Source organism: Leucoraja erinacea, unplaced genomic scaffold, assembly GCF_028641065.1.
Source record: "Leucoraja erinacea ecotype New England unplaced genomic scaffold, Leri_hhj_1 Leri_97S, whole genome shotgun sequence".
Taxonomy (NCBI): Eukaryota; Metazoa; Chordata; class Chondrichthyes; order Rajiformes; family Rajidae; genus Leucoraja; species Leucoraja erinaceus.
The window spans coordinates 122,796-150,071 of NW_026576927.1; the positions used below are offsets into that span (position 1 = coordinate 122,796).

The 27,276-nt window shown below is 45.4% G+C and overlaps 1 protein-coding gene across 2 annotated transcripts in view; it reads right to left on the reverse strand.

Annotated features, from left to right (window-relative positions):
• Positions 1 to 27,276, reverse strand: part of abcb6a (ATP-binding cassette, sub-family B (MDR/TAP), member 6a) — a 183,379-nt gene that overhangs the window by 108,148 nt on the left and 47,955 nt on the right. For both annotated transcript variants that reach the window (XM_055631955.1, XM_055631956.1), the window contains exons 9-13: positions 19,952 to 20,017; positions 16,954 to 17,079; positions 15,533 to 15,609; positions 8,835 to 8,898; positions 5,488 to 5,573 (exon numbers count right to left, since the gene is read on the reverse strand). In XM_055631955.1, the coding sequence (XP_055487930.1) occupies positions 5,488 to 5,573; positions 8,835 to 8,898; positions 15,533 to 15,609; positions 16,954 to 17,079; positions 19,952 to 20,017 (419 nt within the window). The remainder of the gene's footprint in view (positions 1 to 5,487; positions 5,574 to 8,834; positions 8,899 to 15,532; positions 15,610 to 16,953; positions 17,080 to 19,951; positions 20,018 to 27,276) is intronic.

Consider the following 27,276-nt stretch of genomic DNA (forward strand, 5'->3'; position numbering starts at 1 on the left):
CCCTGCCACAGAGGGCAGTGGAGGCCAAGTCACTGGATGGATTTAAGAGAGGGTTAGATAGAGCTCTAGGGGCTAGTGGAGTCAAGGGATATGGGTAGAAGGCAGGCAGGGGTTATTGATTGGGGACGATCAGCCATGATCATATTGATGGCGGTGCTGGCTCAAAGGGCCAAATGGCCTCCTCCTGCACCTATTTTCTATATTTCTATGTTTGATGGCACATTAATCCAGAGCTATTTTAAGACCAACTCTATCTTTGGAAACCTATTAAAAAGCAAAGCAACAATAAAAAATGCCAGAGCATCAACCACAATCATATGTTATTATATTAAGAACTTGCAGAAAATGGACGTATTCATAATTATATTCCAGCTCTTATTGCTGTAATTTCCTCCATAAACTTCATAAGCCCCATAAACCTCCGGGATTTCCAATATTCTGGCCTTGATCACCTCAGAATGTTTACCCTTCTTTCATGGCTGAGGTTTATAATTCTGAAATCACCACTTTTGAGTCAGAGTGATAGTGTGTGGAAACAGGCCCTTCGAGCCAACTTGCCCACACTGGCCATCATGTCTCAGTTCCACTAGTCCCACCCTTTTGGTCTCCCATCAACTACCTCCCCAGCTCGTTCCATAAACACCACCCTCTGTGTCCATGTACCCCTGTCTAAATCTGTTTTCTTCGTTCTTCAAGCTGTTGGGATAATGTCCCGCCTTTAACAGCCGAAAGAGGGAGCACATCAACTACCACTGGCTCCCGGGCAGGGTCGTTCCTGAATACACCCCGCCACCTCTCTGAGTGAAAACGTTCCTGCCCCGGTCCCTGATGGTCAGCTGTCCTGGAAATCTTTTCAGAGGGGATAGAGCCTTCTCTGTTGCTGCTCATCTTAAACCTATGTCCCCCCTCACTGGTCCTCTTCGATTCCTTTGTTACTACTCTGGGCAAGAGACTTCTGTGGTGTTTTACCCGATCTATTATTTTACATGTCTTTTCTCATGATTGTTATATTAACGTCAATAAGATCACCCTGTATGCCTATGTGTTTTTTAAAGTGCTCCATAGGAAAATAGAGATTATTAGCCTACTCATTAAACCTCCTCCCTCGATTCCCCTACTCTGGGCAGAGACTCTGTGCCTACCCGATCTAGCTCTCATGAGCAAAAAGATCACCCTGTATCCCCTGTGCTCCAAATAGAGTTCCCCTACTCAACTGTCCCTACTCACACCCCTCTAGCTCTAGCCCACTTGTCCCGAACCGTGTCGCTTCATTCCAACCGCGCTGTTGAAAACTTACCGCTTTGATCAAATTTTCTGTAACCTGCGCTAATTATCTCCTTATGTGGCCCGGAGCCAACATTTTTCAGTTGCTGTGTGAAGTGTCTTAAGAAGTTTGCTGCAGAGAGCATTGCTACTTCTTAGCCTAGGGTCGAGGGCAAAGTGAAGCATCCTAGTTACTACCTGGACTGACAACACTGCAAGCCAGGCCAGGAAATGAGAGTGGGTGCTTCCAATAATTTGACTTCTTACGGGGCATTATTAAATAATTAAAAGGCTGAAAAGTTAAGTAGGATTCAGATTGCACTAAACTACAAATAGTCTAAAACTAAATGGGCATTTGCTCTTCCAACTCTGATCCAAAGTCAAAGTCAATCTTATTCATCACATACACCCGAAGGTGCAGTGAAATGAATTTGCCAGCAGCGATACACTTGAAAAGAACACACAACACACAATAAAATTTAACACAAACATCCACCACAGCATTCTTCACTGTGGTGGAAGGCAACAAAGTTCAGTCAGTCCTCCTCCTTTGTTCACCCGTGGTCGGGGCCATGAACCCTCCGTAGTCGGCGCTATAGACAGCCCGATGTACAGGCCCTCTCGTCGGGATGATCCAAACTCCGACGTCGGGACGGGCAAACACGCTCTGCGGCTTGGAGTTCCTGAATCGGCGCTTTCCTACCAGAGACAGCGGCTTCGGGATGTTGTAGGCCACATCCATGTAGGGGTAACATGAGGGGGAACTTCTTTACTCAGAGTGTGGTAGCTGTGTGGAATGAGCTTCCAGTGGAAGTGGTGGAGGCAGGTTCAATTTTAGCATTTAAAAATAAATTGGATAGTTATATGGACGGGAAAGGAATGGAGGGTTATGGTCTGAGTGCAGGTAGATGGGACTAGGGGGGAATAAGTGTTTGGCACAGACTAGAAGGGCCGAGTTGGCCTGTTTCCGTGCTGTAATTGTTATATGGTTATAGGCCGCACACAGACCGCAGGCCCACAACATATAATTATCCAATTCCAAGCTATAGTTCGATTCTCATCAATCCTGGTGTTGCCACCCGAAAGACATTGGAGCAGGCTCCAAAAGCAAAACCAGCCATGTCTGGACTCTGTAGTTTGAGGAAATGAAAAGAAAGGCAAAGTAAAAAGAATTACATTTGCCATGTCAGAAGATACTGCTGTGATTTAAAATATTAGGACCAGGAGTTGGTTACCCACAGCTGCCATTTAATTGGGCCATTGTTCATCTGCACCTGCTGCTCCATCTCCTTTGATCTATTTTACCGAGAAAATAACCTTTATAAATCTCAGTCTTGAAAGGGTCTATTTATTGACCAATGTGATTTGCCTCCTCTTCTAGAGCAGTTCCAGGTTTCCATTACTTTTTAATGTGGAAAAAGTGCTTGTCGGTTTCATTCTGGGTCGATCTCTGCCTTAAAAATATCCATTGGCTGGACTTCCTCAGCCTTCTGTGGCAATGAGTTCCACAGATTCACCACCCAAAGATAGAAACATAGAAATTAGGTGCAGGAGTAGGCCATTCGGCCCTTCGAGCCTGCACCGCCATTCAATATGATCATGACTGATCATCCAACTCAGTATCCCGTACCTGCCTTCTCTCCATAACCCTCTGATCCCCTTGGCCACAAGGGCCACATCTAACTCCCTCTTAAATATAGCCAATGAACTGGCCTCAACTACCCTCTGTGGCAGAGACTTCCAGAGATTCACCACTCTCTGTGTGAAAAAAGTTCTCCTCATCTCGGTTTTAAAGGAATACCCCCTTATCCTTAAGCTGTGACCCCTTGTCCTGGACTTCCCCAACATCGGGAACAATCTTCCTGCATCTAGCCTGTCCAACCCCTTAAGAATTTTGTAAGTTTCTATAAGATCCCCTCTCAATCTCCTAAATTCTAGAGAGTATAAACCAAGTCTATCCAGTCTTTCTTCATAAGACAGTCCTGACATCCCAGGAATCAGTCTGGTGAACCTTCTCTGCACTCCCTCTATGGCAATAATGTCCTTCCTCAGATTTGGAGACCAAAACTGCACGCAATACTCCAGGTGTGGTCTCACCAAGACCCTGTACAACTGCAGTAGAACCTCCCTGCTCCTATACTCAAATCCTCTTGCTATGAAAGCCAACATACCATTCGCTTTCTTTACTGCCTGCTGCACCTGCATGCCTACCTTCAATGACCGGTGTACCATGACACCCAGGTCTCGCTGCGTCTCCCCCTTTCCCAATCGGCCACATAGATCAAATCTAACTGGCATTTTAAATACCTCAATTAGGTATATTCCATTCGTCAATGGGATATACATCCAAGTTTATTATAAATAGTACTACGTGTAGTTGGTGAGATCACTGTGTTCTGGTCACCCAGCTATAGGAAGGTCATTGAGTTGCAAAGGAGAGAAAGAGATTCATCAGGATGTTACCTGGGGTTGAGTTCTCGGGAGGGGTGAAGGAAAGAGCGTTCACGTCACGGCCCCGTTTCCACCACCACGCACAAGAAGCAACTGTATGCAGACGCCGCGAAGTGTGTTCAGCTCAGGCTGAACAATTTCTAATCTTGTGATGTGCACTTGATAAGAAGATGTTATCAGGACAGATAGGATATGCTTCTTTGAAGCGTAGGGGGCTGGAGGTGACCTTATTGAGGTGTACAAGATCATGAGGGGCATGGATTCGTCTTTTTCCCCAGGGTAGAGGATTCAAAAACCATAGGGCATAGGGTTAAGGTGAGAGGGGAGAGATATAAGAGTGACCTCAGAGACACCCAGTCTCACCCTCACATCAGGGTTTCGGCCCAAAACGTTGCCTATTTCCTTCGCTCCATTGATGCTCTCACCCGCTGAGTTTCTCCAGCATTTTTGTCTAGTCCGGATCTGGAATGAACTGCCAATCAATACAATTATGACTTTTAAAATATATTTGGACTGAACTATGGATAGAAAGGGTTTAGAGGGCAAGTAGCAAATGCAAGAAAACGGAACTTGCCTGGAATGTTAATTTGATTGGCATGGGCAAGATAATAATAATAATAATAATAATAATATTTATTTATATAGCACTTTTCAACAAAACCAGTATTTGACCCAAAGTGCTTTACAGAGATTGATTAAATTAATTGAACAGATCAATGCAATAAATCCATACAAATCAAAAAAAAGAGAAAAAAGAGAAAAAGAAAAAATGACACCAAAACAGTACACTCCAGAACTTCACATGGGAGCGTCATTCCACACCGCCCCCACTCTCAGCAAAGAATTCACCCTGTGAGGGAAAACTTCTGTCAATTCAAAAATCATGTCCAGTTCTCCCCCTCATAGTCCACCCGAGGTCGGGGTCCTATATCTCTGTCCTCCTCAGCCAGCCCGGTAGACCTTCAGGTCCCTCTTGCCGCGAAGCTGGATCATCGGCGTCGGGTGAACATCCATCAGCGGCCAGGACTGAAGCGGCCTAGTAAATCCCCCGAAGACTGCAATGACATCCTTCCTATCACAGGGCGCGCCAAATTGTACCCCATACTGGCGATCTCGGATCTCCATGCCAGGTACCGCGGTGCCGTTCACAGTGCCCCGGAGATTACCGCAAGGCGACCCGGTAATTTATCGCCCGGCTAGCATGTCCCAGCATCTACACAGCCGTCGAAGCTGCAGTCCCCCACCCCGCAGGTATATGAGCTCCACCTTCAAGCTCCACTTGACACGGCACTATACCCAGATCCCTCTGTTCAACTGTAAACCGCAATTCTCCTACCAGGTACCATGTACGTCCTAAAAATAATTTCCCCCAAGGTGTAGCCCCACCCACCACATAAAATAAGACCTCCAATAAACACCTGATATGAACAGGACTAAAAATAAAAATAAATAAGGGTGAAAGGACGGACTGCAGGAGGAGCGGCCATACACAACGGCGCATCACCCCCGCTTCGTCCGCCATCTTGAAAAAGATGGGCTGAAGGGCCTACAGCAAAACTACAGCACCCCACTTCTTCTTGGAATGTGAAGGAATTGACCTCAGATGGGGTCTGACCAAGCTTTTAAATAGTTGAGGTGTAATTTCATCCCCATTGTATTCCAGGCCACTCAAGAGTAAAGAATAACATTGCATTAACCTTTGCAGACTATTTCTGATGCTGTTTTTGAGCATCTGTGACTCCTTGTCTTCATTCACACGATTAATGTACATACCCATCCAGGTAGCTGAAGTAAACTTCGTCGAATTCCACCTTCCCCACGTTGAAGTCGAGGTTTCCTGCATTGACATCATCAGCAATCTGCAAGATATGTAGTAATCATTTTCAATCTACAGTTCTTTTGAAATATTATTCTCCATATCTGATGTCCACCCACTTTCTCCAACTTAGCCAAATGGATGGTTTCTGGTGTGTAGAATTCTCACCTCTTATAATGGATGGTTAGGAAATGTTTAAAGGGTTATGGGCCAAACTTTGGTAGAGGAGACTAGTGTAAATGGGGCATTATGGTCGGCATAGGCAAGTTGGGCCGAAGGGCCTGTTTCCATGCTGTACAACTCTATGACTATGAATGGAGCGCCTGGGCTTGTATACGCTGGAATTTAGAAGGATGAGAGAGAATCTTATTGAAATATATAAGATTATTAAGGGCTTGGACACGCTAGGGGCAGGAAACATGTTCCCGATGTTGGGGGAGTCCAGAACCAGGGGCGACAGTTTAAGAATAAGGAGTAAGCCATTTAGAACGGAGACGAGGAAACACTTTTTCACGCAGAGTATTGTGAGTCTGTGGAATTCTCTGCCTCAGAGGGCGGTGGAGGCCGGTTCTATGGATACTTTCAAGAGAGAGCTACATAGGGCTCTTAAAGATAGCGGAGTCGGGGGATATGGGGAGAAGGCAGGAACAGGGTACTGATTGTAGATGATTAGCCATGATCACATTGAATGCCTGTGTTGGCTCGAAGGGCCGAATGGCCTACTCCTGCTCCTATTGTCTATTGACTATGGCTCAATTATTTTAAGTTTCTCACTATAGACTGGGTCAAAATGAGCAACAAAGAATGCTCTAAATTTAAGATAGACACGAAGTGCTGGAGTAACTCTGGGTCAGGCAACATCTCTGGAGAAAAAGGATGGATAACGTTTCGGGTCGGGATCCTTTTTTAAACGCTGAAGAAAGGTCCTGATACGAAACGTCACCCATACTTTTTCTCCAGAGATGCTGCCTGACCCGGAGTTACTCCTGCACTTTGTATCTATCCGGTATAAACCAGCATCTGCAGTTCCTTTCTACACGTGCTCTAAATGCATTTGTATTCGGGGACATGGCGATGTTGTGCATGGGGGTTGGCTCCAAATAATGCAGCAATAATGCAAATAATGCAACCCTAACCAATACCACTTAACAAATTAAACCAAGTGAAGAAATCAGTGATAAAGCCATTTGAAGATGTCTATCTCCAGATACTTTGCTCCAGCAGAACTTAGTGGTTCAGTGGAAGACACCAACTGATTAGTGGCATCATAGAAAGATTTAATTATATCCTGGAGATCACACACAATGTTCCATAAGGTAATAAGGTCATGAGGAATAGCAGTAGATTTAGGCAATTCAGCCCATCAAATCTACTCCACATTCACATAAATTGAAGCTGAATGCCCAAGATCAGGAACGGCTTCTTCACAGCGACCATCAGACTCTTGAACTACTATCTCCAACTAATCTCCAAACTATGAACTGCCTTGGTTGCACTAAGGACTCAAGTCTGTCTGTTTTTTGTTTGCATTATAAAATCACAGGTCAAATAATAGGAGTAGAATTAGGCCATTCGGACCATCAAGTCCACTCTGCCATTCAATCATAACTGATCTATCTCTCCCTCCTAAAGGGCCTGTCTCACTGTACGAGCTAATTCAAACTCTCCCGAGTTGCCCCCGATTCGAACTCGGAGAATTACGGTAATGGCCGCTCGTAGGTATGCGGGGCTCTCGTGGACATTTTTCAACATGTTGAAAAATCTTCACAAGTCTTCACAAGCTTACCGTGTTTCCCGAGTACCTGCCGATAGCGTTACGAGCCACTAAGAGACCACCCGAGCTCCGACGTACCCGCTACGTACATTCTACGTGCTTACCATGAGTTTGATTATTTTTTTTAAACTCGGGAGTGCTCTTGAATTACCTTGTACAGTGGGACAGGTCCTTAACGCTATTCTCCTGACTTCTCCCCGTAACCAGTAACCCCTGACACCCGTACTAATCAAGAATCTATCTCTGCCTTAAAAATATCCATTGACTTGGCCTCCACAGCCGTCTGTGGCAAATAATTCCACAGATTCACCACCCTCTGACTAAATAAATTTCTCCTCATCTCCTTTCTAAAAGAAAGACCTTTAATTCTGATGCTATGAACTCTAGTCCTAGATTCTCCCACTGGTGGAAACATCCTCTTCACATCCACTCTATCCAAGCCTTTCACTATTCTGGACGTTTCAATGAGGACCCCTACGTAGGGGACCTCATGTTGGAGTAACTCAGCATGCTGTAGTAACACAAAATGCTGGATTAACTCAGCGGGACAGGCAGCATCTCTGGAGAGAAGGAATGGGTGACGTTTTGGGTCGAGACCCTTCTTTACTTATGTTAAGTTTTTTATTTATTGAATTTCTTTTTTTCATATTTGTTCATTATATTATCTATTGAGTACAAACCTGTTGTGCTGCTGAAAGTAAGAATTTCATTGTTCTGTTTCGGTGCATAGGACAATAATATACTCTTGATTCAAATTAGAAATATTTAAAAAATGCAAATGCAGAAAATCTAAAACTGAAATTCCTGGGCGTGCACATTTCTGAAGATCTCTCCTGGTCCGAGAACACTGATGCAATTATTAAGAAAGCACATCAGCGCCTCTACTTCCTGAGAAGATTACGGAGAGTCGGTATGTCAAGGAGGACTCTCTCTAACTTCTATAGGTGCACAGTCGAGACCATGCTGACCAATTGCATCGTGGCTTGGTTCGGCAATTTGAGCGCCCAGGAGCGAAAAAGACTACAAAAAGTCGTAAACACTGCCCAGTCCATCATCGGCTCTGGCCTCCCTACCATCGAGGGGATCTATCGCAGTCGCTGCCTCAAAAAGGCTGGCAGCATCATCAAGGACCCACACCATCCTGACCACACACTCATCTCCCTGCTACCTTCAGGGAAGACTGCAACATCCGGGTTCAGAAATATCCACTTCCCCACAGCCATCATCAGGCTATTGAACTCAACTGAAACAAATCTCTGAACATTAATAGACCATTATCTGTTTATTTGCACTTTATCTGCTTCTTTAGTGATGTGTGTATATATTTATATAATGGTATATGGACTCCTATATAGTAGGCATGAATACAGAACATATTCTGTTGTGCTGAAGCAAAGCATGAATTTCATTGACCTATCTGGGACACATGTCAATAAACTCTGACTTGAAATGCCTTGAAGGTCAGGTTGTATTTGTGTTATCTCTTAAAATCAGATTAATTTAAGATGGAAAAGAAATCAAACAACTCACCTCCTGATTCTCTTTGAATAGATCAAACATATTCTCCATGTCTATGAATGAAGTCTGGATCATCCTGGAGGATGTTAAAAGAAAGACAATTATACCATTGCAAAATCTCAAAGATCCGTGTAATTCAGTTTAATTTATTGTCCCGTGTACCGAGGTACAGAGAAAACCTTTGTTGCGTGCCAACCAGTCAGCGGAAAGACAATACATGATTACAATCGAGCCATTTGCAGTGTATAGATAATATGATAAGGAAATATGTTTACTGAACCGAACTTTATTTATAGAGCACTTTAAAAATAACCACTGTTGCAACAAAGTGCTGTACATGACTAATCATAAACATAAAACAAAACAATAAAAACATTAAAAGACAGTAAAAACAATAAAAAACAATAATAGAAACACTAAAACAAGAGCAAGGTCTCATGCAGGGGCGAAAGCCAAGGAATAGAAAAGGGTTTTAAGACTAGTTTTGAAAATGGACAGTGAAGGTAAGTTTAGTGTAAGGTAAAGGCAGTAAAGTCCAATCGAAGATAATCCGAGGGTGAGGAATAAGGTGGATAATGGTTCAGGACTGCTCTCTAGTTGCAGTAAGATGATTCAGTTGCCTGATGACAGTTAAGGGCCTGTCCCACTTACGCGACTTTCTCAGCGACTGCCGGCACCCGTCACAGGTTGCCGAAAAGTTTCAACGTTGAATATTCAGCGGCGACCAGATAGACGCTGGGACTCTTTTGGTGCTAGGAGACTACTCACGACCATACAGGCAACACCCTGGCGACATGTTGCGGGGTGAAGCCTGTATTGTCATGAGTAGTCACCCAAAGAGTTGTACCTTGTTCTGGTCGCCGCTGAACATGTTGAAATTTTTCGGCGGCCTGTGCCGGTAGTCGCCAAAATAAATTGCGTAAGTGGGACAGGCCCTTTAGGAAGAAACTGTCCCTGAATCTAGAGGTGTGCATTTTCACACTTCAATATAACACAATAATTATCTCACACAAGTCCCTGAACGTACCAGCTACCAAGATGGTCAACCTTTTGTGAGAGGGTTTGATGCCCTCTCAACTGCAAGGCACTCTGTGCAATAAGACCACTCTTCTCAAGCTCGAGTTAAGCCATTCTAATTGTTGCAATGACAAGCTCCTGTCATGCATCTGTTTACCACAATAAGTAGCTGTACCATATAGAAGAGAATCGCCAAGAAAGAAAGACACAGTTGCGGTACCGTTAAGACATACTGAAGGGCCTGTCCCACTTTCACCACCTAATTCACAACCTTTTTTACTCGTGTACATTTTTCAACATGCTATAAAAAAACGCCTCGACCTACTTGATGCCACGAGTACCTACGACTAGCATCACGGCCTGCTACGATCTACCTACGACCTCCCACGACCATGCTGCGAGTTCGAGTCAAGGGCAAACTCGGCAGAGGTCGTGAACTAGGTCGTGAAAGTGGGACAGGCCCTTTAAGCACTTTAGAACCAATATTTTTGGGAATGCAGTAATGTTGCAATGTGAAAAAGCAGCTAATTACCACACAGCAAACTTCCGCAAAGGGCAATGAGATAAATGACCAGGAAAAAACAGCTATGATAGTAAGACAGGTAAATCAAGAACACTCCCGTTTATCAAATAACACCACCAAATCTTCACTTCAACTTAGTTTATCATTTCAACTGAAAAATACCTCTATCATTGTAGACGACCTTGCCACTCCACAGTGAGTGATACAGTCATACAGCATGGTCTAACTTGTCTATGCGACCAAGGTCCCTCATCTTAGTTCAACCCATTTGCCCGTGTTTGGGCAATACCCCTATCTAAATGTTTAAGACGGAACTGCAGATGCTGGAAAATCGAAGGCAGACAAAAGTGCTGGAGAAACTCAGCGGGTGCAGCAGCATCTATGGAGCAAAGGAAATAGGTAACGTTTCAGGCCGAAACACTTGGAATTCTTTGCCACAGACGGCTGTGGAGGCCACAAGTTAGTGGATATTTTTAAGGCAGAGATAGATAGATTCTTGATTTGTACGGGTATCAGAGGTTATGGAGAGAAGGCAGGAGAATGGGGTTAGGAGGGAGGGATAGATCAGCCATGATTTAATAGCGGAGTAGACTTGATGGGTCGAATGGCCTAATTCTACTCCCATCGCTTATGACCTTATGAGTATATTATGTACCACACTACCAAAATGAACATAGCAGTCTTCCAACCAGTTATCAACTGTGTAGGTGTCAATGATTACAATTCCCATGCTTTGTCTCTGGTTATGATAGAGACCAGGAGGACACATGGTGAACACATTTGCTTCTGAAACAACATCCCGTGGTTGCCACAGTGACCAGTTACATTAATGAAATAAACAAAATTGAAACCCTCTCTGGGCTTGCGTCCCAATGTATTTTACAGACGGTCGCAGCTCGCCCCAGTGAGGGGATCAGTTCATGGTGCTTCTCACCATTTCTCCACTTTCCATACTGAGTTACAGTCTGTCGGGAACTCACTGCAGATGGTGCAAAGAATGGAATCCACATTAAGGGATTCTTGCCTGCTCATTACATTAGACACAAAATGCTGGAGTAACCCTGCAGGATAGGCAGGATCTCTGGAGAGAAGGAATGGGCGACGCTTCAGGTTGTGACCCTTCTTCAGACTGCGAGTCAGCGGAGTGAGAGACTCGAGATACGGAAGGGTAAGGTGTGAAAAGGAAAGATCAAAGCAGACGATGATAAGGAAATGTAGGTAGACAAAAATGCTGGAGAAACTCCAGTGGGTCAGGCAGCATCTATGGAGCGATGGAATAGGTGACGTTTCCTTGCCTTCCGAACCTTCCGTTACCCCACTAGTCACTGCCTGCCATTCTGTAAGGGACAAGTTAATCCCTACTCTTTGTTTCCTGTCTGCCAACCAATTTTCTATCCATGTCAGCACTCTACCTCCAATACCATGTGCCCTAATTTTGCCCACTAATCTCCTATGTGGGACCTTATCAAATGCTTGTCACTGTCTGAAGAAGGGTCACGACTCAAAACGTCACCCATTCCTTTGCTGCCTCACCCACTGAGTTTCTCCAGCATTTTTGTCTACCTTCAATTATCCAGCATCTACAGTTCTTTCTTAAACCTAAGGAAATGTAGAAACATTGTTAGCTAAGGAGAAGGTGACAACGAGGCATCAAATATGTAAAATTAATCAGATGTGTGGACGAAGGAACTGCGGATGCTGGTTTAAACTGAAGATAAACAAAAAAAGCTGAAGAAACTCAGTAGGTGAGGCAGCATCTCTGGAGAGAAGGAATAGGTGATGTTTCGGGATGTGACCCTTCTTCAGACAGTGAAAAGCATTTGATAAGGTCCCACATAGGAGATGAGTGGGCAAAATTAGGGCACATGTATTGGGGGTAGAGTGCTGACATAGATTAAAAAATTGGTTGGCAGACAGGAAACAAAGAGTAGGGATTAATGGGTCCCTTTCAGAACGGCAGGCAGTGACTAGTGGGGTACCGCAAGGCTCGGTGCTGGGACCACAGCTATTTACAATATACATCAATGATTTAGATGAAGGGATTCAAAGTAACAATAGCAAATTTGCAGATGACACAAAGCTGGGTGGCAGTGTGAACTGTGAGGAGGATGCTATGAGAATGTAGGGTGACTTCGACAGGTTGGGGGAGTGGCAGATGCATGGCAGATGCAGATTAATGTGGATAAATGTGAGGTTATCCACTTTGGTATAAAAAACAGGAAGGCAGATAATTATCTAAATGGTGTCAGTTGGGGAAAAAAGGGCAGTACAACGGGATCTGGGGATCCTTGATCATCATTCTATGAAAGTAAGCATGCAGGTACAGCAGGCAGTGAAGAAATTGAATGGCACGTTGGCCTTTATAACAAGAGGAGTCGAGTATAGGAGCAAAGAGGTTCTTCTGCAGTTGTACAGGGCTCTGATGAGACAACATCTGGAGTATTGTGTACAGTTTTGGTCTCCTAATTTGAGGAAGTACATCCTTGTGATTGAGGCAGTGCAGCGTTGCTTCACGAGATTGTTCCCGGGGATGGCGGGACTGTCATATGCTGAGAGAATGGAGCGGCTGGGCTTGCCACACTCTGGAGTTTAGAAGGATGAGAGGGTATCTTATTGAAACATATAAGATTATTAAGGGTTTGGACACGCTAGAGGCAGGAAACATGTTCCCGATGTTGGGGAGTCCAGAACCAGGAGCCACACAGTTTAAGAATAAGGAGTAAGCCATTTAGAATGGAGACGAGGAAACACTTTTTCTCACAAAGAGTTGTGAGTCTGTGGAATTCTCTGCCTCAAAGGGCGGTGGAGGCAGGTTCTCTGGATACTTTCAAGAGAGCTAGATCCTGCTCTTAAAGATAGTGGAGTGAGGGGATATGGGGAGAAGGCAGGAATGGGGTACTGATTGTGGCTGATCAGCCATGATCACAGTGAATGGCAGTGCTGTTCGAAGGGCCAAAAGGCCTACTCCTGCTCCTATTGTCTATTGAAACTAGTCGGGAGAACTAGGGTGGGGGAGGAATGGAGAGAGAGGGAAAGCAAGGGCTACTTGAAGTTTGAGAAATAAATATTCATACCTCAACACAATTAGATTTTCACAACTGGTGCTCAAAACCTCTCTACCTCAACTCAACCACAGGTAGGAGGAAGCCTCATGTCCAGCTGAAAAAATGCTTGCAAGTTTGTTTGATATAGTTCAATTCAAATTGGATGGCATGGTGGCGCACCAGTAGAGTTGTGACCTAAGGGGCTGTCCTACTGCGGCGACCTAATTAGCGAGCCTAGAAGAGTTGCTCTGGACTTAAACTCGCAACATGGTCTACACGTGGTCCTAGGAAGTCACTGGGACTCTCCTTCATGCTTGAGGGAAGTTCCCACATACTCGCGGCCTCAGTTTGGTCGAGCTTTCTCCCACCTTCCCCTCCCCAGTTCTCCCACAGCCTACTGTCTCCACCTTGTCCTTTCTTCTTCCCAAACCCCCCCCCCCTCACCCCCATATCAGTCTGAAGAAGGGTCGCGACTAGAAACATCGCCTATTCCTTCGTGCCATAGGTGCTGCCTCACGCGCTGAGTTTCTCCAGCATTCTCCAGTCAAAAAGGCACAACAGAGGATGTACTTCCAACGGCAGCTGAGGAAGTACAATCTGCCACAGGCAACGATGGTCCAATTCTACACGGCCATCGTAGAGTCTGGACTCACCTTCTCCATCATGGTCTGGTTTGGCTCAGCCACCATCTGGAGGCTGTACGACATCTGGAGGCTGCAGTGAATCGTCCGATCAGCTGAGAAGGTTATTGGCTGCAACCTTCCCTCCATTGATGAACTGTACACTGCAAGGGCCAGGAAGCGAGCGGGCAAGATCATCTCTGACCCCTCTCACCCTGGCCACAAACTCTTTGAATCACTTCCCTCTGGAAGGCGACTCCGGTTTTTATCCACGAAACAGTTTTTATCCACGAGTAGTTGCTCTACTCAACAGCCAAAAATCTGTAGCCTCCCTTTGATCTGGTATTTTGTTGGTTCACATGCTTGATCAATGGTGTTTTATCATTAATGTTTTATTATTATTAATGTTTAGTGTTTTCTGAGTCATTCGTATCTGTTACTGTATGTCATGTTGTTACTTGTGGGCGGAGCACCAAGGCAAATTCCTTGTATGTGAATACTTGGCCAATAAACGTACTTACGTTTTCGTCTACCTTCAATTTTTCCAGCATCTTTCTTAAACATCTCCAAATACATGGAAAGTTTCTTCCCGGCTGTTATCAGGCAACTGAAGCATCTAACCACAACCGGAGAGCAGCCCTGAACTACCATCTATCTCATTGGTGACCCTCAGACTATCATTGATCGGACTTTACCTTGCACTATTGTATTGTATTCAAATTTATTGTCATTGTCTCAATTCGAGACAACGAAATGAATTTCCCTTACAGGCAGTATCATAAAAAAAAATCATAAAAATAAAAATAAAATACATAAATAAATAATAATTAAATAATAAAACATATTAAACATAAAATTGAAATTGAATTTAAAAAAAAGCACAAACACAGAAAGTCCACGACACAACATAACATAAATGGCACCCAGGTGAGGATGGCACCATAGTCCAGCCAGCCTCCCCTCCGTGTTCATCCGTGGTCGGGGCCTTCCGAACACCCGCAGTCGCCGCCCCGGGTGGCCCGATGTTCAGGCCCTCACGCCGGGCTGGTGGAACGCAGACGCTGAACCCCGAGGGTGAACATCTTCCTCCTCAGCGGCCCGGACCTCCCGATCAGCCGCCTCCCGCTGCCGGAGTCTGCAGCTATCGAATCCACAGGCCGAGCCGGACAGAGTCACAGGACCCCGCGCTGTCCATCAGCGCCGCCCGCGTTGGGAGCTCCGCAAACCGCAGCTCCAGGATGTCGGTGCAGCAGGTCCAGCACTCCGGGCACTAAACATTATTCCCTTATCATGTATCTGTACACTGTGAACGGCTCGATTGTAATCATGGATTGTCTTTCTGCTGCCTGGTTAGCACCCAACAAAAGCTTTTCACTGGACCTCAGTACACGGGGCATTAAAGTAAACTGAAATGAGGCATTAAAAAGCAATTGCAACAAAGGAAGAAGGTTACCATCGGAAAGACTAGGGATCATGAGGTATAGGGCAATATCCAAGACCACTTACCTGTAATAGGTCCCAAACCAATAAAGTGGTGTGTACAGCTGAATGATGTAAGTTCCAAACAGGACAAAGTCACCGACCTGTGTAGAAAAAGAAAGGCAATCAGGTGCATGATTTAAAATGCTGAGAGACTTTTAATAACATGACCCGTGGGACTAAGAATGCAGGGTGACTTGGGCAGGTTGGGTGAGTGGGCAGATGAGTGGCAGATGCAGTTTAATGTGGATAAATGTGAGGTTATCCACTCTGGTAGCAAAAACAGGAAGACAGATTATTATCTAAATGGCATCAAGTTGGGAAAAGGGAAAGTACAACGGGATCTGGGGGTCCTTATTCATCAGTCAACGAAAGTAAGCATGCAGGTACAGCAGGCAGTGAAGAAAGCGAATGGCATGTTGGCCTTCATAACAAGAGGAGTTGAGTATAGGAGCAGAGCGGTCCTTCTGCAATTGTACAGGGCCCTAGTGAGACCACACCTGGCGTATTGTGTGCAGTTTTTGTCCTCTAATTTGAGGAAAGACATATTTGCTATTGAGGGAGTGCAGCGTAGGTTTACAAGGTTAATTCCTGGGATGTCGGGACTGTCGAGAGAATGGCTTGTATACTCTGGAGTTTAGAAGGATGAGAGGGATTCTTACTGAAACGTATATTAGATTATTAAGGGTTTGGACACGCTAGAGGCAGGAAACGTGTTCCTGATGTTGGGGGATCCAGAACCAGGGGCCACAGTTTAAGAATAAGGGGTAAGCCATTTAGAACGGAGACGAGGAAAGACTTTTTCGCACAGAGAGTCAGATTATGTGCGGCAGGTCACGATGCACACAAATACACGTCTGTACTCCCTATCCTTCCACAGTTTAAGAATTAGAGGGGAATTGAGGAGAAATGTTGTCATCCAGGGAATAGCTGCGGTACCTGAACGGGTAGAAGGCGGCAGAAACCTCCCCACATACACTTGGTGAGTTGTAATCTCCAAGACTACTGTCTGAAAGCTGGAAGATAGGATAAGTCGGGACAGCTTTTACAGCCAGCATGATCTTGATTATGTTCAAGAAGGAACTGCAGATGCTGGGAAAATCGAAGCTAGATAAAAATGCTGGAGAAACTCAGCGGGTGAGGCAACATCTACAGAGCGAAGGAATAGGTGACGTTTCGGGTCGAGACTACTGAAGTCTAAAGAAGGGTCTCGACCCGAAACGTCACCTATTCCTTCGCTCCATAGATGCTGCCTCACCCGCTGAGTTTCTCCAGCATTTTTGTCTACCTATGATCACGATCATTTGCATACAGTGGGTGTGCAAGCAAAGAATGTCACTGTGCTTAGTCACATGTGACAATAAAGTATTCCATTTCATTCCGTGATGGGTGGTAGGGCCTTATTCTATGCCACATATATCCACGACTGGCGGGAAGGAGCTACTTACCTTAAACTTTCCCTCGGTTACAAAGTAGGCGCAGAGCAGGGATCCAGCCAGCAGCCCAAGGCTAATGATCACGTTCTGACTTTGGTTTAAAACTGGGAGACTTGCAGAAGATTTCCACTCTGCCGTCTAAAGAGGTCACATCGAAGGTATGAGCAGCAGATTCACATTAACAATCCAGAATGTACGAATCAAACATGCTACATTCAAACTCACCTAGCGATAGACAGTAGACAATAGACAATAGGTGCCTTTCGAGCCAGCACCGCCATTCAATGCGATCATGGCTGATCATTCCCAATCAGTACCCCGTTCAGATTCAAGATTCAGATTCAATCTTTATTGTCATTGTGCAGTGTACAGTACAGAGACAACGAGATGCAGTTAGCATCTCACCCAGGAGAGCGAACATAGAATAATGAGCAATAAATATATACACATACATACAGTGGTAGTAGTGCAATTTTTCTGGGTTCTCCCCATATCCCCCGACTCCGCTATCTTTAAGAGCCCCATCTAGCTCTTTCTTGAAAGTATCCAGAGAACCTGCCTCCACCGCCCTCCGAGGCAGAGAATTCCACAGACTCACCACTCTCTGTGTGGAAAAGTGTTTCCTTGTCTCCGTTCTAAATGGCTTACCCCTTATTCCTAAGATGTTCGGGCACTTGAATTGTTTATCCGTGATGAGTCTATTAGTCTCACAGCTACCTCAACTACATTGAGAGTCGTAGAGTCATACAGCGCGGAAAACAGACCCTTCAGCCCAACTTGCCCATGCCGACCAAGATGCCCCATCTACACTAGTCCCACCTGCCCATGCTTGGCCTATATCTCTCTAAACCTTTGCTATCCTTTGTACCTCTCCAAATATCTTTTTGGAGGCCTGCCTTAACTACCTCCACTGGCAGCTCGTTCCATATATTTACCACCCTCTGTGTGAAAAGGTTGAATCTTTTTCCTCTCACCTTAAACCTCTGATTCCCTACTCCAAGGAATAAAGATCTTAGCCTACTCAACCTCTCAACCTCTCACTATTACGCAGGCCCTCAAGTCCTGGCAACATCCTCGTAAATATTCTCTGCCGTCTTTCGAGCTTTAACAACATCTTTCCTAAAGCAGGATGACAAAAACTGAACATAATATAGTTCATGTCCAAATATCCATCCATCTTAAGGCTGATTATGCTGAATGTTTGTCCTCCAGGGTAGGCATTTCCAAAGTTCCCTGCCTTCCAAGTTAAAAAGTTTCACCTCTTCTCAACCTTATATGGCCAAACCCTCTTCCTGAGACTGTCACTGGTCTAAACTTTCCATTCTGTAAAAACATAGAAATTAGGTGCATGATTAGGCCATTCGGCCCTTCGAGCCTGCACCGCCCTTCAATATGATCATGGCTCATCATCCAACTCAGTATCCCATACCTGCCTTCTCTCCATACCCTCTGATCCCCTTAGCCACAAGGGCCACATCTAACTCCCTCTTAAATATAGCCAATCAACTGGCCTCGACTACCCTCTGTGGCAGAGAGTTCCAGAGATTCACCACTCTGTGTGAAAAAAGTTCTTCTCATCTCGGTTTTAAAGGATTTCCCCCTGTATCCCTCTGTAGAAGCAACTATCTGCTGGGAATATTGTAGTTCTTTATACGTGGCAACATGTGCTGGTATTGCGTACTGGCATCTCTAAAAACTATATTGATGTACAGGGGCCAATAGTGTACTGATACTATTTGTCTACAAAAAAAAACACTGCGTCCAGATATTAGGCTTGGCGGTCGCTTCGCCCAACACCTCCGCTCAGTTCGCAATAACCAACGTGATCTCCCGGTGGCTCAGTCACTTCAACTCCCCCACCCATACCCAATCCGACCTTTCTGTCCTGGGCCTCCTCCATGGCCAGAGCGAGTCCCATCATAAATTGGAGGAGCAGCGCCTCATATTTCGCTTGGGTAGTTTGCACCCCAGCGGTATGAACATTGACTTCTCCAATTTCAGGTAGTCCCTGCTTTCTCCCTCCTTCCCCTCCCCTTCCCAGCTCCCCCACAGCCCACTGTCTCCGCCTCTTCCTTTCTTCTTCCCGTCTCCCACCCACCCCCCACATCAGTCTGAAGAAGGGTCTCGACCCGAAACGTCACCTATTCCTTCGCTCCATTGATGCTGCCTCACCCGCTGAGTTTCTCCAGCATTTTTGTCTAACTGCTTTCAGATAATTTCTCCAATTTTCAACACAGATCCAACCCGTATGATGGAAGCAATGCCATCCTCCATACCAGGAGCTGGTCTAAGTGCAAGTCTGAGTGCAAGAAGGTTGTGGCATTATCAAGAGTTAAATCAATAAAAGAGTTGAACCATTTTGTAGATTTACCACGATTCTGATAGAAACATAGAAATTAGGTGCAGGAGTAGGCCATTCGGCCCTTCGAGCCTGCACCACCATTCAATATGATCATGGCTGATCATCCAACTCAGTATCCCGTACCTGCCTTCTCTCCATACCCCCTGATCCCTTTAGTCACAAGGGCCACATTTAACTGCCTCTTAAATATAGCCAATGAACTGGCCTCAACTACCCTCTGCGGCAGAGAATTCCAGAGATTCACCACTCTCTGTGTGAAAAAAGTTCTTCTCATCTCGGTTTTAAAGGATTTCCCCCTTATCCTTAAGCTGTGACCCCTTGTCCTGGACTTCCCCAACATCGGGAACAATCTTCCTGCATCTAGCCTGTCCAACCCCTTAAGAATTTTGTAAGTTTCTATAAGATCCCCCCCTCAATCTCCTAAATTCTAGAGAGTATAAACCAAGTCTATCCAGTCTTTCTTCATAAGACAGTCCTGACATCCCAGGAATCAGTCTGGTGAACCTTCTCTGTACTCCCTCTATGGCAAGAATGTCCTTCCTCAGATTAGGAGACCAAAACTGTACGCAATACTCCAGGTGTGGTCTCACCAAGACCCTGTACAACTGCAGTAGAACCTCCCTGCTCCTATACTCAAATTGTTCTTACCTGATACTTCAGTATGGCATCATTGAATTGGTCCACCTCGTAACTCTCAGCATTGTAGTACTTCACCTGGAGGACAAGGAAGATGTTGTGGTGTCAGCAGTGCACGTTAGATAAAATGACCGCCCCGGGCCGCGGAGTTTGAACCGGCCCATTCGTGGAGCTCGGATTCAGCCGCGGGACTGACTTACCATCGCCCGGCGGGGTCACAACATCGGAGGCCTGGGTCGATCGCCTCAACGCAGAGGGAGAACAAGGAGGGAAGAGACAAGGACTTTAAGACTTTTGCCTTCCATCACAGTGAGGAGGTGCCTGGTGGACTCACTGTGGTGGATGTTAAATCTGTGTTTATTGTGTTATTTTATTCTATGTTATGACTGCAAGGCACGAAATTTCATTCAGACTGAAAAGTCTGAATGACAATAAAGGATACTTGACTTGACTTGACGAGGTCCACACTAGTAAAGAGAAATTCAAATGCCTTTGATAGACAACAAAATGCTGGAGTAACAAAGAAAGGTTGAAAAAGTTAGGGCTTTATTCTTTTGGAGCGCAGAAGGTTAAGGGGGGACTTGATAGAGGTTTTTAAAATGATGAGAGGGATAGACAGAGTTGACGTGGAAAAGCTTTTCCCACTGAGAGTAGGGAAGATTCAAACAAGGGGACATGACTTGAGAATTAAGGGACTGAAGTTTAGGGGTAACATGAGGGGGAACTTCTTTACTCAGAGAGTGGTGGCTGTGTGGAATGAGCTTCCAGTGAAGGTGGTGGAGGCAGGTTCGTTTTTATCATTTAAAGATAAATTGGATAGTTATATGGACGGGAAGGGAATGGAAGGTTATGGTCTGAGCGCAGGTATATGGGACTAGGGGAGAATATGTGTTCGGCACGGACTAGAAGGGTCGAGATGGCCTGTTTCCGTGCTGTCATTGTTATATGGTTATATGGTTAACTCAGCGGGACAGATAACATCTCTGAAGAGAAGGAATGGGTGACGTTTCGGGTCGAGACCCTTCTTCAGACCGAGTCAGGAGAGAGGGAGTCTAGAGATAAGGAAGGGTAAGGTGTGAAAACAACAGTTCAAAGCAGATGGTGATAAGGAAATGTAGAATAGTTCAATGTTAGCTGAGGGGAAGGTGACGAAGCGTACAATCAGTAATATTTAATCAGGAGGACAGTAGAGCGGTGAGAGAATGGAGCGGCTGGGCTTGTACACTCTGGAGTTTAGAAGGATGAGAGGGTTCTTATTGAAACATATAAGATTATTAAGGGTTTGGACATGCTAGAGGCAGGAAACATCTTCCCGATGTTGGGGGAGTCCAGAACCAGTGGCCACAGTTTAACAACAAGGGATAGGCCATTTAGAACGGAGACAAAGAAACACTTTTTCTGACAGAGAGTTGTGAGTCTGTGGAATTCTCTGCCTCAGAGGGCGGTGGAGGCCGATTCTCTGGATGCTTTCAAGAGCGAGCTAGATAGGGCTCTTAAAGATAGCGGAGTCAGGGGATATGGGGAGAAGTCAGGAATGGGGTACTGATTGGGGATGATCAGCCATGAACACAGTGAATGGCGGTGCCGGCTCAAAGGGCCAAATGGCCTCCTCCTGCACCCATTGTCTATTGTAGAACTAGCCGGAGAACTAGGATGGGGAGGGACGGGGAGAGAGAGGGAAAGCAAGGGTTATTTGAAGTTAGACAAATCAATATTCATTTGGTTGATGCAGTCAGGTGTATTTGCAAAATAATATTCAGCACTCTAAAATGTCATGGTGTGTGTGTGAGTGAGAGTGTAGAGCGAGAGAGAGAGAGAGCGAGAGAGAGAGAGAGAGAGAGCGAGAGAGAGAGAGAGAGAGAGAGAGCGAGAGAGCGAGAGAGAGAGAGAGAGAGAGAGAGAGAGAGGAGAGAGAGAGAGAGAGAGAGAGAGAGCGAGAGAGAGAGCGAGAGAGAGAGCGAGAGAGAGAGCCGGGTGACAAAGAGGAAAGGAGAAGAAAAATTACCATAGATTACCATACCTTATCTCATTATCGCAATGTTCCCACTCTTCAAACATGGAATAATTCCCAGAATAAGTCAATTGTCAAATAGGCAAATCAGGCATAGAACTTTTGCATACAATGTGCGGACTGACCAGTTAAATCTAAGAATATATTCAAAGAAGAATGCGAAACAGGATATGGGACGGTGATTCGGTATTCCTAGCCAGAGCTGCACCAGGCATATAATGTTTGGCAAACATACTGGAGGTCTTTAGAATGCAAAAGGGTGGATATTGGATTTGCAGAAAGCTTTCAAGAAGATGACACAAGAATTACAGCATTTGAGTACACATGATTGGGACAAAACAATGGCATGTATAGAAGATTGGCTAACATATAGAAAACTGAACTAGAATAAGTGGTTCATTTTTGCATTGACTATCAGTGAGGTCCCGTGGGGATCAATGTTGGGGCTCCAACCATCTAAAAGACTTGGATGAAGGTCTGAATGTACTGTAGCTAGATTTACTAATGCTAAAACTAGATAGGTTAGCAAGTTGGGATAAGGATATAAAGAGCCTGAAAAGGAATGAGGAATAATTAAGTTATCTTCCATTCCTTCCAAGCTTTATAAAATCAGCGTGATACACAGTGGAAACAGGCCCATTGGCCCAATTTGTCAACACCGGCCATCTACACTAGTCCCACCTGCCTTTGTTTGGTCCATATTCCTCTAAATCTGCCCTATCCATGCACCTGTCCAAATGTTTCCTGAACGTTGCAATAGTACCTGCCTCAACTACCTCCTCCGGCAGCCCGATCCATACATCTACCGCCCTTTGAGTAAAAAAGTTACCCCTCAGATTCCCCTACTATAGACAATAGACAGTGCAGGAGTAGGCCATTTGGCCCTTCGAGCCAGCACCGCCATTCAATGTGATCATGGCTGATCATCCCCAATCAGTACCCCGTTCCTGCCTTCTCCCCATATCCCCTGACTCCGCTATTTTTAAGAGCCCTATCTAGCTCTCTCTTGAAAGCATCCAGAGAATCTGCCTCCACCGCACTCTGAGGCAGAGAATTCCACAGACTCACAACTCTCTGTGAGAAAAAGTGTTTCCTCGTCTCCGTTCTAAATGGCTTACTCCTTATTTTTACTCTGGGCAAGAGACTCTGCGCCTTCCCGATCTATTCCTCTAGTGATTTTGCACATCTCTAAAAGATCCTGTGCTCTAAGGAATAGAGTCCTAGTCTGCTCAACCTCTCCCTACAGCTCAGGCCACTTGGAGTCCTGGCAACATCCTCGTAAATCTTCTCTGTAATCTTTCGAGCTCGAGTTCAATTCAGTTCAGTTTAGTTTAGTTTATCATCACCTGTACCGAGGTACAGTGAAAAGCTTTTGTTGACTGCTAACGAGTCAGCAGAAAAAACAATACACGATTACAATCAATGCATTTACGGTGTACAGATACATGATATGGGCAAAGACAACATCTTTCTTATCACATGGTGCCCAAAACTGAACACGAATCTCTAAATGCGACCTCATCAGCCAGCGTCTTCTACAACTGCAACATGACCTCCTAACTTCATTGTTGCAATATCGCTCCAACACAACACAATACATGTCACTTGGGTAAATGATCCATCTGTTCTGTGCAATCCATTAGCAGAAGGAGCTACTTTCAAACTATAGCACGCCAGATGCGAGCAAATAATCCTGCTTCACCTGAACAGTACTATTTAAACCCAAATATGCTTTGATGTCTCCTTGTATCCAGTAGCAGAGCTAACGGTTTCTTGGGAAAACATGAGGAGGAGGTGGGGAACGTCAAAACCTTTGATGACCTTCCAGAATGCTGCAAGGCACAGGATTGTAGTTTGTAAGGCACCGTCTTCAACTCATCACCTCCTGCAGCTTGTAAAATACAAGTCCGTATTAATCTCACTCACTTCCTCCCAACAGAAGGCAGCAACGTGTTGAGAAGTTCTTGTTCTATCGGGGACACTCTTGAGTCATGGCCAGAGTGAGTCCCACCGTAAATTGGAGGAGCAGCGCCTCATATTTCGCTTGGGTCGTTTACACCCCAGCGGTATGATCATTGACTTCTCCAATTTCAGGTAGTCCTTGCTTTCTCCCTCCTTCCCTTCCCCAGCTCTCCCACAGCCCACTGCCTCCGCCTCTTCCTTTCTTCTTCCCGTCTCCCACCCACCCCCACATCAGTCTGAAGAAGGGTCTCGACCTGAAACGTCACCTATTCCTTCACTCCATAGATGCTGCCTCACCCGCTCAGTTTCTCCAGCATTTTTGTCTACCTGCTTACAATTTCAGGTAGTCCCTGCTTTCTCCCTCCTTCCCCTCCCCTTCCCAGCTCTCCCTCAGCCCACTGTCTCTGCTTCTTCCTTTCTTCTTCTCGCCTCCTCCCCCCCACATCAGTCTGAAGAAGGGTCTCGACCCGAAACGTCACCTATTCCTTCGCTCCAAAGATGCTGCCTCACCCGCTGAGCTTCTCCAGCATTTCGTCTATCTTCGATTTTTCCTGCATCTGCAGTTCCTTCTTAAACACTTGAGTCTTGAATGTTATTTAGGATGGCCTCAGTTGACCAAATCCTATGAAAACTGTGAGCAGTCTTTAACCTAATCTATCCATTTGCAATTTTTTAAATCAAAAAATCAAGTCTTGTAACACGAGAGGAAACAAGCAGGTCATATCACAAGCTGCCTGGGGTGCTGATCAAACCACCTTTGGAGTATTGTTCAAGAAGTATTTGGAGTATTGTGAGCACTTTTGGGCCCCGTATCTGAGGGGGGGGGGGGGGAGATGTGCTGGCGTTGGAGAGGGTTTACGAGAATGATCCCAAGGATGAGTGGGTTAACATATGATGAGCGTTTGACGGCACTGGGCCTGTACTTGCTGGAGTTTAGAAAGATGAGAAATTTCGTTCAGACCATAAGGTCTGAATGACAATAAAGGAAATTCAATTCAATTCAATTCATGAGAGAGGGCCTCACTGAAAATTATCAAATAGTGAAAGGCCTGGATAGAAAGGATGTGTAGAGGATGTTTCCACTAGTGGGAGAGTCGAGGACCTGAGAGTACAGGGCGTATCTTTAGAATGGAGACGAGGAGGAATTCCTTTAGTGGGAGGGCGGCGAATCAGTGGGATTCATTGCCACAGAAGGCTGTGGAGGTCAAGTCAATGGTGTGGATGTGCAGTTTACCAAGGAGTACAAATACCTGGGAGTGTACCTGGACAGCAAACTGGACTGGTACAGGAACGCTGAGGCCCCGTTCAAGAAGGGACAGAGCCGGCTGTACTTGTTGAGAAGGCTCCATTCCTTCAACATCTGCAGTATGATGCTACAGATGATCTATTAATCGGTGGTAACCAGTGCCATCTTCTTTACTGTTTAAGAAGGAACTGCAGATGCTGGAAAATCGAAGGTTGACTAAGTGCTGGAGAAACTCAGCGGGTGCAGCAGCATCTATGGAGCGAATGAAATAGGCAACCCTTCTTCAGACTGAGATTTCAGCCCGAAACGTTGCCCATTTAAACCTTCTTTACTATCGTGTGCTGGGGCAGCGGACGCCAACAAGATTAACAATCTCATCAGGAAGGCTGGCTCCGTCCTGGGGGCTGGAGTTGGAGTTGGATTCATGGGAGGTTGGTCTCGGAGACGAGAAGGCTCCGTGTTTGCGGAGCATCCTGGACAAAACACCTCACACCCCCTCCATGACACACACTGGTCAACCTGAGGAGCACCTTCAGCAATAGACTGGTTCCACCAAGATGCAGCACAGAACGCCACAGGAGATCCTTCTTCTTTGTGGCTATCAAACCGTACAACTCCTCCCCCTTCTGTCGTGGGGTAGACTGACTCCTCTTCCCCCCCCCCCTACCCCCCCTCAAACTTTGCACATCGCCAATCCTTCACTGGTCACTTTAATTTCATGCTTCATGTATCTTGTGTATTTATGACTGGTGGCAGATCAATTTCCCTCCTGGGATAAATAAAGTTCTATCGTATCGTATCGCTTCCTACCACAACCAGAGAGCAGTGTTGCACTTCTATCTACCTCTTTGGTGACCCTCGAACTATCCAGGATCAGTCTTTGCTGGCTTTACCTTGCACTAAACCTTATTTCCTTATCCTGTATCTGTACACTGTAAATGGCTCGATTGTGACTAGTTAGCACGCAACAAAAGCTTCACACTGTAGCTCGGTACACGTGACAATAAACTAAACTGAAATATTTCATCTGCAATTACCATGCATATAAACAAGCAAACTAATTATTATTAGTTACTATGCTGGTATATTCAGGCGGCACAGTGGCGCAGTGGTAGAGTTGCTGCCTTACAGCACATAATAATAATAATAATATTATTTATAGAGCACTTTAAAAACAATCATAGCTGCAACAAAGTGCTGTACATCACTAATCATTGACAAAAAAGTTAATACACACCAATAATAACAACAATCAAAAGAAATAGTAGGAAAAGACATGTAAAATAAAGAAACATTAAAAACAATAAAAACAGAAGCAAAGCCTCAGGCATGGTCAAAAGCCAGGTAGTACAAATGTGTTTTAACACTGGATTTGAAGATGGACAGTGAGGGGGCCTGTCTGATGTGCAATGGCAGGGTGTTCCAGAGCGCTGGAGCAGCAACAGAGAAGGCTCTATCCCCTCTGAGCCTCCGATTAGACCTCATACAGCGCCAGAGACCCGGGTTCGATCCCGAATATAGGTGCTATCTGTATGGAGTTTGCACGTTCTCCCCGCGACCTGCGTAGATTTTCTCAGAGATCTTCGGTTTCCTCCCACACTCTAAAAACGTACAGGTTTGTAGGTTAATTGGCTTGGTGTAAATGTAAATTGCCCCTAGTGTGTGTGTGAAAGATAGTGTTAGTGTGCGGGGATGGCTGGTTGGCGCAGACTCGGTGACCCGAAGGGCCTGTTTCCATGTCTCTAAACTAAATATGCTGGTATGCTTGTTGTGGTGTTTTCTGCAGACAAGTTCTTCATTGGCTGTGAAACTCTTTGGGTGATCGCGGTTGAGAGAGGAAGAACCAGTGAATGAGGTAAAATTGAAGCATTGCGACAATCAATAGAAACAAGGAACCGCAGATGATAGTTTACCAAGGAATGACACAAAATGCTGGAGTAAGAGTGAGTTAGGCAGCATCTCTGGAGAACATGGATAAGTGACATTTCAGGCCGGGACCTTTCTTCAGGGATGCTGCCTGACCCGCTGAATTACCAAGGATAGGCTTGGCGATCGCTTCGCCCAACACCTCCACTCGGTTTGCAATAACCAACCTGATCTCCCGGTGGCCCAGCACTT